This window comes from Gymnoscopelus braueri, assembly GCF_963280865.1.
Source record: "Gymnoscopelus braueri genome assembly, chromosome: 14".
Taxonomy (NCBI): Eukaryota; Metazoa; Chordata; class Actinopteri; order Myctophiformes; family Myctophidae; genus Gymnoscopelus; species Gymnoscopelus braueri.
In genome coordinates this window covers 45,278,226-45,293,108 of record NC_137619.1, presented here as the reverse complement: position 1 = coordinate 45,293,108, position 14,883 = coordinate 45,278,226, and the positions used below count along the sequence as shown (strand labels likewise).

Below are 14,883 nucleotides of genomic sequence, written 5' to 3'. Positions count from 1 at the left end.
TCATGTATATCTGCTAAATCATCTATATGTCAATATACTGCTTATTGTTCACATTGTATCCCTATGGGGATTTGCTTATGCATTCTCTGAATATATGCTTAGCAGGCTGCTTCGACAAAATTCAGTGAATATTCTCCCAAAGCGGAGCTTTAACGCCAAGCTTAACTGTATTCCATTTGTGGCAATAAATGGTGTTCTTAATCTACTAAGACGAGAGTGTTTCTGATTGAATTAATGCCGAATGTCCCATTACACTTGAAGTGGTAAAAATGTGTCAGAATCTTTCGAAAACATTTGTTGTACAAGGCAAGCTCACCACAAAGTATTAAATGGGGCTTAAGTAGCTAAAGATTATTTTGTATTAATAATAATGGAGTAAAAAGTACAATATTTGCCCTTCGTAGGTACTGGAGTAGAAGTATATTGTCTCTGTCGGGTGCAAACCCATGTCCAAAACTTTTACTGTGAAGATAAAAGTAGCAGATCTACAAGTTAAAAGCTTCGCTCCACGTTGCGAGCTTGCAGATCTGCTAGTTTTGATGCTTTTGAGTAATGCTCCATAGAATATGGAGATGAAGAGGTTTCTGCCCGACAGCGACGAAATAATAAAAGCATTGAAAACATGGACATATATACTCAAGTACACATACCTTCAAATTGTACTTACAGTATAAGCACCGCTACTTGAGTAAATGTACTTAGTTACTTTACCAGCACGGCTGAAACGCACATCTTAATTGAAAGCAGAGCAGTGATTTCTTTTCTTTTTTACGACGGTCCTCCTCAGTGTTCCTCTTGTGTTCTGCCCCTATGGAGGCCATCTGCTTTGGATTTACATCCCCCCCCCACCCCCATCCCCCCCACCTTGGACCGGGAGGGTCTGATTGGAGGGTCTCTCCCCAGCTGGCTCTGATGACTGTAGGCCTGTGGTATTTGTCCACTTTTCCTTCGTGTGTGTGTGTGTGTGTGTGTGTGTGTGTGTGTGTGTGTGTGTGTGTGTGTGTGTGTGTGTGTGTGTGTGTGTGTGTGTGTGTGTGTGTGTGTGTGTGTGTGTGCGTGCGTGCGTGTGTGTGTGTGCGTGTGTGTGTGTGTGTGTGTGTGTGTGCGTGTGTGTGCGTGTGTGTGTGTGCGTGTGTGTGTGCGTGTGTGCGCGTGTGTGTGTGGTACTCGTATTACTACGCTTGTGAGGGGCCAAATGTCCCCACAAGTATAGTAGAATTTGATAAATAAGACGTTGGGTGGTGGGTGGACAATTTCCCCTGGTCCTCACAAGACAAATGGTCTTTTTTTATGGTTACAATTTAGGAAAAGATTCAGGTTGGGGTTCAGGATTCTAGGCATTAATCAGAGGTTAGGTTTAGGGGGGTAAGGGGGTTGGAGTCATGCCGGATTTACACTTAAGTTGCGCGTCGGTGTCTTGCACAGAAAATAGCCGATCTACAATCTCGCAAGGTGTCACACACACACACACACACACACACACACACACACACACACACACACACACACACACGCACACACACACACACGCGCACACACACGCGCACACACACACATACACACACACACACACACACACACACACACACACACACACACACACACACACACACACACACACACACACACACACACACACACACACACACACACTCCTGGTGAGTTGGGTTTGGGTCCTTTAGGATTTTAACGATTCCGGTTCCTTAACGATTTCCCCTCAACGGTCCGATTCCTTAACGGTCCTCTTTAACGATTCCTATAGGGGGTTCCAAATGGACCCTAACAGGTCTGTAACTCTGAGAGTGTCCAAATGGACCCATAAGGGTCCATTTGGTTCCATTTGTACACTCTCAGAGTTATGCTGGTCCTTGAAATTGAACAAGACCAGGAGACCTGGTTCTGCCAGACCCAGAATAAGTACTTTATAAGATCAGAGCACTACGTCACGGCTAAGCCGGACTTCACATGACGTGTCAGCCTGTGTCTATGTGCCCATGTATGGATGAAAGGGGGACAAAAGATGGACAGACATTTATCCCCATATATGGACGAAATAGGGACAAAGCCTCATGTAGGCCGACCCTCTGGGTCTGGCAAAAGGTTTGAGAACCACCGGTATTGTAATTGTACAGCAGACGTGAAGTCCACATAAACAGCTCTCTGACAGTGTCCCGGAAACCGTTCCAAATGTGATGGAACCGATTCCGGTTTCCTCAATGTTGGATCCGGTTCCTTCGGTTCCACCGGTTACGGATCCCAACCCTATACTGGTGAAGCAGGTCCCAGAGACCCCCGTAGCGTAGCCTGGCTGGCCTGTCCTGTCCTGGGGGGGGGGGGGTCCCAGCTGGAGAGTGTTGCTTCACGTCCAGCAGCTCTCATTCCATCCATCTCTTAATGACGCTTCCTCTGTTGGGCTTATAGCTCATTCATTTCTGCTCTCTTGTCTGTCTCTCTCACTTACTTATTTAAATGGATGGATTTTTTTTGGTCTACACCAGGGGTTTGCAACGTTTTTCAGGCCTAGGGCCCCTCAGCTGAGAGAGAGATGAAGCAGGGACCCCCCCCTCTCTCCCCCACAACATATAGATATATACAATTGGCTTATTTCCACGCCCCCGTTGTAGCGATGTTTGTCCAGTTCTATGATTGGCTATAGATGATCACATGGCGGAACTGCGTCCCAGTTACACCATATTTGGTTACCTATCGAATTCAGTCATATGATATTTTTGCCATATTGCCCACCCCTATGAATAGTTATATCAGCATGCCCATATATGGGCAATTGGGCATATACTGATGACAGGGGTCCCGGAGCCCCTGTTGAAGACCCCTGGTCTACACGCTAATGTTCTCCCGCAGAATGTGGATGCTGAGGTTCAACGCATCGCATGTGAGCGACGCGGCCCTTGTAGATCATCATCTACCATTAGTTGCTACTTTAGTGTGACACTGCAGCATGATGAGCAAGTAGGTACACTGTGCCGAGCCGTGTAGCCCATATAATAGGGCAAGAGCCTATGTACTGTTACTGTAGCGTGAGGCAGCTTGATGTACAAATACATCTAGTATATGTCACATGTTGTACAGGTACACCCCCTGGACATGACGCTAGTAATGTATGTCGCACAGACCGAAACCCTTGATGTTGAGTGCCAAGCAGGGAGGCATTGGGTCTCATTGTTATAGTCTTTGGTATACAACCCGGCCAAGGAATCGAACCCCAACCTCCCAATCTCAGGGCGAACACTCTAACCACAAGGTCACTGAGCTGGTGTTGTATGATGAAGTAGGGCTTTCATTTATGGAGGGGAAAAAAACCAAATTGGAGATTTGAGGTTTCTGCCCGACAAATATGTGAGCTCATTTATCATGTGATGTCCAGGCTGCTGAATGCAAGCTGTCCTTGTGTCTACATGGAGGACATGGAGACATGTCCTGGTGTCTACATGTGGACGTGGAAGTGGGAGGAGTCTTGTGCAGGAAAACGTTGCGTTGAGACACTTTCCGGCTTGGTCTCCGGGGCCGCATAAAAACCCAGTGGCTATGGAATTTATTGTGTATGCATTTACATACAGTATTTGTGTGTGTGTGTGTGTGTGTGTGTGTGTGTGTGTGTGTGTGTGTGTGTGTGTGTGTGTGTGTGTGTGTGTGTGTGTGTGTGTGTGTGTGTGTGTGTGTGCATGTGTGCACATTTATCCATATGTGTGTTGTGGAGAGAGAGAGAGAGAGAGAGAGAGAGAGAGAGAGAGAGAGAGAGAGAGAGAGAGAGAGAGAGAGAGAGAGAGAGAGAGACACACAGAGAGAGTTGGAGCTGTGTGTGCACTGGGCCAATGTGTTTGTACTCCTGCATGTGTGTGCACTGGGTGTTCTTTGAGAATATGCACTGACCCGCCGCTTTGAGTGTGTGACGTGTGAGTGTGTGTGCACTCGCGCACGTACGCGCTTGTGTGTGTGTGTGTGTGTGTGTGTGTGTGTGTGCGTGTGCAGTCTGTGTGTACATGTATGTATACTTGTGAGGTCCAAATGACCCCACAAGTAGGCCTACAGAATTTGAGACCATTTTCAGGACAATTTTCCTGCGGTCCGCTCAGAAATGGTTGTTTTATGCTTAATGAAACATGTGGGGGAGTAAGGCTTACAATTAGGGAAAGATTCAGGTTGGGGATGTTGGAGGTATTTAGAGGTTAGGTTTAGGGGTTTGGGATACTTAGTTGTGCGCCTGTGTTTATACACAACTGTGTGTGCGCCCATGTCGTGCACTGAAAATCACTGATCAGCTATTTTCCATTTTTAGGATCAGGGTTGAAATGGCAAAAGAAAAGACATTCCTAAAATATAAGTGGTGGTGTCCTCACAAGTATAGTAATACAAACGTGTGTGTGTGTGTGTGTGTGTGTGTGTGTGTGTGTGTGTGTGTGTGTGTGTGTGTGTGTGTGTGTGTGTGTGTGTGTGTGTGTGTGTGTGTGTGTGTGTGATGAGTCACAGCTCTGTGCCTGCAGTCTTGAGGATGAGGATGTGGTCAATTGGCTGTGGTTTGTGCTTCAGCAGCCCCCCCATCCCCCTCCAAACATGCTCTCTGCTGACCCTTATCTCTACAGTGGGGGGGGGGGGTGGGTAGACAAACATTGACTCTTGCTCCAGCCGCCGCTATCGAGGGTGACACACGGCAAACACCGCTCGCCGCCCGCCTCCCGACACGAGCGCCGCCATCCATCGACCAGTTCCGCGAGCTCTTTCCACTGCTTTGTTTTCCACTCCACAGAGCGCACCGGAATAATCTTCTGCTTGTGATAATAATGTCCATGTAGCCTTTCTTTCACAAGTGGTGTAAGAAGAAGTAGGCGTAGCAATACCACAGTGTAGAAATGCTCTGTTAGAAGTAAAAGTCCTGGATTAAAAAATTACTTTACTAAAAGTTCAAAAGTACTGGCATCAAAATATAATATAATGCACCGAAGTGAAATTACAAAACATTTTCCACATTTGTGGCTCACAACATATCGCGATGCAACGCGTTGTGAGCTTGTAGATCAGCTATTTATTTTCGAATAGTATAAAGGGCAGTTCACAGTTCACACCAAGCACTAAACAACTATAACGATGTCTACAAAGATGTAGTTATAAAAAAGGGTCCTAGTGGTCCTCAAGTGAATGGCAGCGTCACACCACAAGTACAACCAAGACAATGGTGAACGATATCGTTGTAGCTGTAGTGCTTGGTGTGAACCCCTTAAAACGGGGTTTATAAGGGGGGTTAACCACTCGAACCCCAGCATCCGTATTGTGGGGAACAAGCTTACCTAAATGGATAAGAGGTTTCTGCCCGACAGCGACGATAATACAAATAATAATACAATAGTACTGTACTTAAGTAAAAAACATCTTCTTTCAGAACTGCCCCAAAGCGCTGTGTGTCTGTGGTGCCACAGTCCCATTAAAGTGCTGATTTCCCGCCGGCATTGTGAATGGCTTGCAAACGTAACGCATCATCATCCTTCTCTTGGTTGCCCTCGAGGGCCACAAGTTTTTCTCGGAAATCAGGCCTAAATAAAACATTTACTTGCAGTCATCCCGGTGTTTACAGTGTTGTGGCTTTTGATTTGTTTCCATCCTTTTACGCAAACGAGCAACTGAAAAGAGGTTTGCATTGTGTGAAAACGTTGCAGCTTTCGCATCGTCGTGGCGAATTTGCGCTGCGTTCGTCACAAAGCGGTTTCGCGCGGCCTAAACAACCGACCTACAAGCTCACAACGCGCCACGGTGTGAGCTTGTAAGTCGGTTGTTTCCGGTGTGCGACACCGTCCTACGGCGGAGCATAAATGTGCCTTCAGTCTGCCTTGACTGCTGGAACCTGCATGGACCATGCAGAGTCCATGAGCAGACTCAAGGGCTGAGCAATTAACCGAAAATATATTGAAACTGACATTTAGACCCAATATAGATAGAGACTTAATCTTGTCATATAGGTTAATTGAATAATTGAGAAGTAAGGTTTGTATTAATTATTATTTTGATTCTTATACATCAACAAACCAACACAAAAAAGTTCTAATCGATTTTTTTATAACTAGAGGTTTGTCTATAGTTCGGGCCGCTACACTATACGTTGCACCGCCAATCTGACTGATATGTCTCAGTCATAGTGTCGGGGGTTTTGTCAGAGTAGACGTTGTACCCTGTCTGTGTCCCTTTTGTGCCCATATATGGAGATGTCTGTTTCTGTCTGCCTACCTGTGTCCCTTATAATGCCCATATGATATGGAGATCTCTGTATCTGTCAGTCCTTGTCCCTTTTATGCCCATATGGAGATCCCTGATGTCATCAGTATATGTCCATATATTGGCATGCCCATATATGGGCGTATCGGGTTTGTTTATGGTTATGTCTGAGTCAGAATGACATGGCCCTGGTCCTGCCTATATTTGTGTGTATCGGATTTGTTTATGGTTATGTCTGAGTCAGAGTGACATGGCCCTGGTCCTGCCTATATATGAGCGTATCGGGTTTGTTTATGGTTATGTCTGAATCAGAGTGACATGGCTGTGGTCCTGCCTATATTTGTATGTATCGGGTTTGTTTATGGTTATGTCTGAGTCAGAGTGACAGAGTGAATATAGGATCGACTGAATCTATTGTGATGAACCACTTAAGCCCTGTATCATACTTTGTTGTACAATGGTGGCCTGCAAAAACTAGTGAAAATAGCTGATCTACAAGCTCACAACGCGTTGCATCACAGCGCGGTGTCAGCTTGTAGATCAGCTATTTTCACAATAAATAAATTATCTTTCATTAATCGTAATCGAGGCAAAAGTTTGAAATGATCATGATATTGATTCAAAGTCATATCGCCCCGGCCCTACTCTGCTCTCTGCCAAAAGTGGCATGGGTGGCACGATGAGACAAGATGTTATTGTGACATTCATTCATTCACTCATTCATTTATTCCCATGTGTTTTGAGAAGGCCGCCGGCTGGAATGTGCAATGCCAACAGTGTGCCTATAAAGTTTATGACTTGGGGAATCTAAAATCCCCTCTCGCCATCTCAGGGCAGCAGCATGTTGCAATGGCCTCGCACATTCACCTCCCACTGTGTTCGGGTGGTAGTAACATTATCACCCCCCCCCTCCCTTCACTGAAAGTTCAAAGAGATTCTGGCCGCGGGCTCCGTTCATCCTCACAATTTGCTCCGACACGCAGAATTGGAGTATTAAATCATTAATCCAAAAAAATCTTCAAACGTTTTCGAAAATAGCGAGTCTGCAAGCTCACAACTGCTCCTTACGTGGCTAATAGAATATTGCGTTGTAATTTATTGAGTAATTTCTATTGGACAGACTTCGACTCGCAGCCTTCACTAGAGTAAAAGACCCCCCCCATCTTATTTTGTTTAGTTAATACATCATTCGAAGCTTACCTGTGAAAATCCTGTTAGTTTCTTGCACTCTGCATTATCGCCAAAGCACGCAATTTGCTTTTGCAACTAAACTGAAAACAGGTGATGACACAGGGCAAGCAACTCGAGTGAGTGAGGAATTTTGCAGGGACGTTGTGTGAAACAAAACAAGATTCCCCATGTAACCCCACATCTAGCGTTGCTAACCGTCCCTTGAAATACAGAATTGTCCCTCATTGGAAACCGAACTGATAACACATCTTACAAGTTCAAACTCATATACGTGTACATATTGTCTATAATACAGGTTGTTAACCACTTAAACCCTCTAGACTTAGTAAACCCCGAGTTGTTTCTGTACTTGGATTGCGTTTTTCTGTCTATACCAACTGTCGTCGCCAAAAATAGCAGAACTACAAGCTCACAAAGCGTCGCAGCACGAATATGGATGCCGGGGTCCAATTGGTTCATATAATATACAAAACGTATCATCTATAATTTTTTTAAGACATACAATCTCAAAAATATGTTGTGCCAGGGACCTCCAGAAGCAAAGATTTGATCACACAATGTTTGCTTAAAAAGTTTCACGATTTTTCATTAATATCAGATCTACAAGCTCATAGAAGTGACGTGCTATGAGCTTGTACAGTATATCTGCTATTTTTAATAGCCAAAGTATAAGATAAGGTTAAAGTGGTTAAAATTGTTGTGACGCTATATTAACAAATTGAGCTGGGGACCCCCGGCCCCCCCGGACCCCACTTTGAGAATCAATGATCTACGGGCTGGGGCGGCACCTGTCAGTGGGGGGGATGGAGGTACGACATCCTCCCGGTGGGGGCTCCTCACTGGCGGGTGAGCCAACAGCACAGCGGCAACACAGACATGTGCGGAGAGGAATTAATTGGCACAATGGGAGAATAACGTATTTTTTTTTTTTAATGGCTACTCTAAATATTTTTTTATTTTTACAAATAATATGGAATACTAAAGGATGGCAAAGAAAAAATACTGTAGTGTAAAAAAATCATACAGGGATGTTTTTCTTGTGGGGGAGGAAAATAATGAATTGAACAGAAATGGTTGTTCTGAGGATTTAAACCACACCATGGAACATGTGGACAGGGACTTTAACCACTTAAACTCCAGCGTCCATATATTGTGGAGAAAGCCTTCGCTGGAAATAGCAGATCGACAAGCTCACAACGCGTTGCAGCGCAACGCGTTGTGAGCTTGTCGATCGGCTATTTTCAGCAAAAGCCCTCCCCACAATAACAGATAACGGAAAACAGAAAATACACTAGCATAGAGCCCTGAGGGACTCCGCTCAACCATATGGGGTTTAAGTGGTTAAGCCGCTGTGTCTTGGTTGTTGTAAAGGGGACTTGTTTGACGAGAATGCACTCAGCCAGGTTTTGAGTAGAACATGATGTACAGTACATCTTATATGGCCAAAGCCAGATCGAGAGAACAGTGTGGAGTTGAAGAGGAATGGAGGTTATGGAAATGGACATTTTGCTTCAGCAGGAGAATTCTCACCTTTGAACCGGTGGTGAGAAATCATTACTCACCATGTTGTTGTTTTTTGTTTTTTATCACATAAAAACAGTTAATGCCAATGTAATGGTTATATCGACAAGGCTCGGGTTGTTCTTTACTGTTACATCTTGTGTACAAGCACATAAGAGTAAAACTTATGGACATTGCAGCAGCATATTAAGTAATAATAGTAATTAAAGGGATTTAACATATCTACTCAGGCTTTTATGAGCACCCCAGACAGTTTTTAAGTTGCTTGATTCAGTATTTAGACATGTTTAACCATGTTGGATTCTGAAAACACCCATCCTTGGTTCTGGTATGTGTGGAGGCCGTGTTTTTTTTTCATTTATTTGTTATACGTTTTTATTATAAAATAGAATAAATGAAAAAAGTAATTGGAAAAACACGGCCCCCTCACGTATTAGTAGGACAATATCACTAGAACCAAGGACGTGTTTTTAATGAATCTAACATGGTTAAAATGAAAGTTGAAGTTAAAATGGGTTTGTATAGGAAGGGGGCGTGTCTGATAAAATGAATATCAAATATCTAAATACTGAATCAAGCAACTTAAAAACTGTGAAATATCCCTTTAAACGCTATACTACTAATATAATAAGAGGAGAATGAATCAACGCATATGCAGCACAACTATGAACAGTGTATATATACACAACAACAGTGTCAGCAGCTGCAACGTCCATCGTATAAACACAACAGTCAGAGGAGAGAAACAGATAGTGCATCAGCGCGCCAAGTAAGGTCGACAAGTATGTTACAACACTGGCGTAGTCAATGAAAAAAAGGAAAATGAGAAAAATGTTGCTTGGTTCCCAACAACAGTAATGGTGTCATGCTGGGGGACACACTGCTAGATCATCTGTGGGCCGGCGTCCATACAAAACGTTGTCATGGTATTGTCTATCGGTTGCGTCAAAGGAGCCCTTCGGTGCGTACGGAATGGCGTGCTGCGGCCGATGTCAGAGTTTCCAGCCTGCATGCGCGGTGGGAGGGGCTAATAGTGACGGTGGGGGTTGAGGTCATGGCTGTCGAGGTGCCGGGGCGGCTGGGTCGCAGCCCATCCTAGTTAGTGTGGGTTCACTGCCGCTGAGGCAAAGTGCTGGCGTGCGTTTGGAGAGCGCCAGATGCTGCTGATTTAAGTTTGTATTACTCTCTCTCTCTCTCTCACACGCACGCACGCACGCACGCACGCACGCACGCACGCACGCACGCACGCACGCACGCACGCACGCACGCACGCACGCACGCACGCACGCACGCACGCACGCACGCACGCACGCACGCACGCACGCGCACGCACGCGCACACACACACACACACACACACAGATACATGTTTGTATTACTATACTTGTGAGGACGTCCAAAATATTAGGAACCATTGTGCCATTTTTGGCCATCTATAACGGTAACCCCGTAAGCCAAAAATAGCTGATCTACAAGCTCAAAACGCATCGCAGCGTGACGCGTTGTGACCCTTGCAGATGGGCCATTTTGCTAAGTATACAGTAAGCTAAGTATAAATCAGGCATAACTCTAACCCCAACCCCTAAACCAACCCCCTCTAAATGACTAATCCTTCCCTTCCCCCTTTCTTCCCAGTTATTTGATTTTGCTGTTTTACTGATTTTTCTTTCTTTCCTTTTTCTTCTCTCTTATTGACTGTAATTTTTGTGGTATTAATACCGTTTCTCATGAAAATATATTGTACTAAAATATATTGTACTAAAATTTTCAGTCAATTAATTACTGGTTGATATGAGTATTTGTTTCATTTGATATTGTGCACTAGTGTCTGTGGTGTCTTGTAGTTTGTTATATGTTGTTATGTGTATGTGTCTTGAAAATTCAATACAAATATTTGAATAATAAATGACTAATCCTAATTCTAACCCCAACCCAAACCTTTTCCTAATTGTAAACATATAACTCCCCAAATATTTTATCTCGTAAAGGACCAGGAAAATTGTCCTCACAATGTCTATTTCTCAAATTGTACTATACTTGTGGAGACACTTGGCCCTCACAAATATAGTAATAGACGTACACGCACGCAAGCAAGCGTGTTTGACTCGCTGTTTTCTGACTCGATGGGCTCGAGTCAGAAAAGGCCAGGGGTACACATTGTACCCCCTCCCTCCTATCCTAAGCTGTGGCCCCTTACCTCCACCCTAAAAATGTGTAGCCGATGTTAAGGCGATTAGGAAAACAATCGCCTGTCCTGCAGGGAAATGGGGAATGGGGCAGATGTGCTTTCATTTGGGGAGGGGTGTGTGCGTTCCCCCCAGCCCATTGGAGAGCTGCCACCAGAACATGAATACTTTTTATATGAAATAGAACATTCTCTGCTGCTCCCCACTTCATTTATCTCCTCGCTCGAATAATACAAATATCCGCTACGTCATCTGTCACAGAGGACGTGTTGTTGATGCCGCGTGAAGTTTTATTTCGACGGGCGACATTTAAGACTCAGAGGCACCGTTGCCAGATTTTGTGGAAGAAATAAGCAGCCAGGTCTATGAAAACAAACCCAAATGAAGCGACTAGGCTGGCACTTTAAACCTATATTGATATAAAATGTGTGTGTTCTGCCTTTTCGTCTCTGTCGGGTGGAAACCTCATATGTCCAAAACTGTTACTTTTCAGGATTCAAATTCAAAAGTATCAAAAGTAGTAGATCTACAAGCTTGTGGATCTGCTACTTTTGTGTGACGCTGTAGTATGATCAAGTAGGGCATCAATTTACAAAAAAACACACAAAGTTAGAATATGGAGTTAAGAGGTTTCTGCCCGACAGTAACGTTTTGCTGTTAGATTGGCCTGCATGCAGCTGCCAGCATGAAGTCAGTGATGTGATGCGGCCCCTCCCAATAACACGCTCCTCTTGTGAGAGTGCTTTTTCATGGCTGACTGACTGGCTTGTAATCATCTCCCTCCTGAGAATCACAGGAATAATTTCACACAGCTGTAATGGAAGTAAATGTCAATGACGCAACGCTATATTGTGTATATATATTGTCCTGAATGGCATGTAGGACCAGGGAGTGGCCCGTGATGATGAAACTGGATGTATACTTGGCATGACCAAAGTTCTACAGCACACAACGCCCTGTCAAAAACCCACCGTCCATTATCATCTGTGTTTTCTTTCACCACGCTGAAAGAATATCTGGTGAAGAGAGTATAAAAATGAGGCGATAACACACGAGGCGATGATATCACAGCTACCTAAAACACCGGTAGCCTTGATGTACTACAATACATCACGGTCTTGAGCAGACTGTTCCCAGACTTTTCAGTTCGAAACCAAAAAAAAAAATTGGTGTCTGACGCAAACGTACACAATTACAGTATGAAGCCATATTTTAAGGAGTGTAAATAGGCAATCTACGTTCACAACTTGTCAAGCGACGGGTTGTGAACTTGTAGATCGGCTATTTTCACTATTAAAAAAGAAAAAAATATTAAGTTATAGTTATTTTGAAATTGAGAACATTTCTGTAATTCTTTGAAAAAACTCATTTTTTTTTTTTTTTTTTTAAATCTAAGAAACTTAAAAAAGAGGGATATTTACCCATTCAGATGGGTCTACGACCCAAAAATGGGTGCTGCTGACCCACTGTTTGGGAAACACTGACTGGCCTTGAGTATAATATACTCAAGGCCAGTCATTGCTTCGTGATCAACAGCTATTAGCAGCAGAATTCACTATATTAACCAACAAGACAAAGAGTCTATAAGGTGCAGCGCTGCTCCGTAGTTCACCCACCAAGACCAAAGAGGTGTGAACTGACTCACTGACTGAGAAAGCCTGTGGTCTCAAAGGCCATGTGGGTCATCCATGTTAAGTGGTCAGATGGGTGGGCCGCGAACGCTTTGTGGGCCCTGATCCAGAAAAGGTTAGTTGGGAACCGCTGATCATGCTCTCAAGGAATGTGTTTGTTGTTGTTCACAGGCCCGGCCCAAAGGAGAAGGGCTGACTCCGTACCAAGGGAAGAAGAGATGCTTTGGCGAGTACAAGTGCCCCAAGTGCAAGAGGAAGTGGATGAGTGGAAACTCCTGGGCCAACATGGGGCAAGAATGTATCAAGTGCCACATCAACGTGTACCCGCACAAGCAGGTACTGGATTCTATTGTGTATGCACAAGTAGTAGTGGTTCTCAAACCTTTTCATGTCAAGGACCCCCAAATTGATATGTATTTTGCGGACCCCCATCTCTTATCTTTTATGATGTATATCTTGTATATCTTGTATATCTTTTTTAGCTTTTTAATTTTTTAAAGACATAAGATCTCAAAAATAGGGACCTCCAGAAGCAAAGATTTGAGTAAAAAATGTCCTCTTGCACACATTTTCACGATAAAACAAAATAGCAGATCTACAAGCTCATAGCGTGGCACGAAGTGATGTGCTATGAGTTTGTATATCTGCTATTTTTTGAATAGCCAAAGTATAGGTGGACTGTAAAGTAAATATGAACACCACAAAACATTTACGTATACACCTCCAGGAATGTCATTACTTTTCTTTAATATATATACAGTATGAGTACTAAAACTGTAGATATACGGTGTTGTAAGCAGATGCTAATGCATTATAAGTATAAAATCATTGTAATGCATTATAGAGAAGAAAAAAGTGTTGCACACCTATTCACATGTTAATGTTTGTAACATTCGAAGACCTGAGGTTTCTGTAGTCTTCAACTTTAAAACTTTTAAATGGTAAAGAAAAAGGAGGAAAAAAAAGAGCCTTCAGCCAACATTGAGTTGAGCCCAGACCCTGTGAGGGGAATGTGGTCACATTAGTGGTTTGTGTGGTTGCTTATGGTATTGGGGGAGATCCAGCTCGTCTCATTAAAACATAAAGAGAAAATCAAAACGAGAGATATTTGGCTCCATCACTGGATAATAAAGCACTTCAGTAACATTACTTTAATATTGTAACTGGTATATAAAAAAAATAGGCTACTTGTGTTATCAATCTTATGCCTTGATAAAATAGGCTCAAGTGTCCCATGCACTTAAGAGTACAGCTGTGGCAACATTGCAGGCAATGAAACACTTGGTTCTCCAAAGCCTTCTCAACAGTGTGACAATAAAAACGGAATCATGTGGATCTTTGGGATCCACGCGGGAATGGCCTGGCACCAATGTGGCCAGCCTGGGACGTCAGTCATCTATGACATAACTATGACGTACAGCAGGGGTCTTCAACAGGCGGTCCGGGACCCCTATGGGGTCTTCAGAGTTACTACAGGGGGGCCGCCATATCGTTGTGTGATGGGAACTTTTTTTTCTTTAACCATTTAAACCCTAGCATCTATACTCTATTAATACTTATTCATTTGGGGGGGGGGGGGGGGGGCTTGACATGAAAAAAGTTTCAGAAGCACTGGACTAAATCAGGTTACAAAAACTGAAGGGAGCCAGACAGCACACTACCTCAGAAAGAAACAAAGTCATCTGAGTTCGGGGACCAGGGGTCCTTGAGGTGGTTCCTGGGGGTCTCCAGCTAAATCAGTGATAGTTAGGAACCAAATAGACTATCACTGCCTTTGGTCCCATAAACGACTCAGGTTGTTCTTCATACTGGTAGATTTATTGCACTCCAACAACGTAAAACTGTACAAAACAAAGCATACACAATACACGCACATAAATAATGGAACATTAAAGTATAAACAACATGAATGTAATGAAAACGTGACTGAAACACAAACACACCTCGCTGACTGCACATAAACCAAAGGAAATGAGTGGGAATCCATGGTCGACAACAACAGCAACGTACAACTGGAACAAAATACATCAAATCAACATAAAGAAAACACATGATAGGAAGGTAAATGTACACATTTATAAAGCAAAGACAAGTACCTTATTCCGTCCCGCACACGCTCAAACAATACGCTCC

At 43.7% G+C, this 14,883-nt stretch overlaps 1 protein-coding gene across 1 annotated transcript in view; it reads left to right on the top strand.

The window, feature by feature from the left end:
• Positions 1 to 14,883, top strand: part of zcchc24 (zinc finger, CCHC domain containing 24) — an 84,024-nt gene that overhangs the window by 57,276 nt on the left and 11,865 nt on the right. The window contains exon 3 of the mRNA XM_080450134.1: positions 12,922 to 13,086. Within this exon, the coding sequence (XP_080306260.1) occupies positions 12,922 to 13,086 (165 nt within the window). The remainder of the gene's footprint in view (positions 1 to 12,921; positions 13,087 to 14,883) is intronic.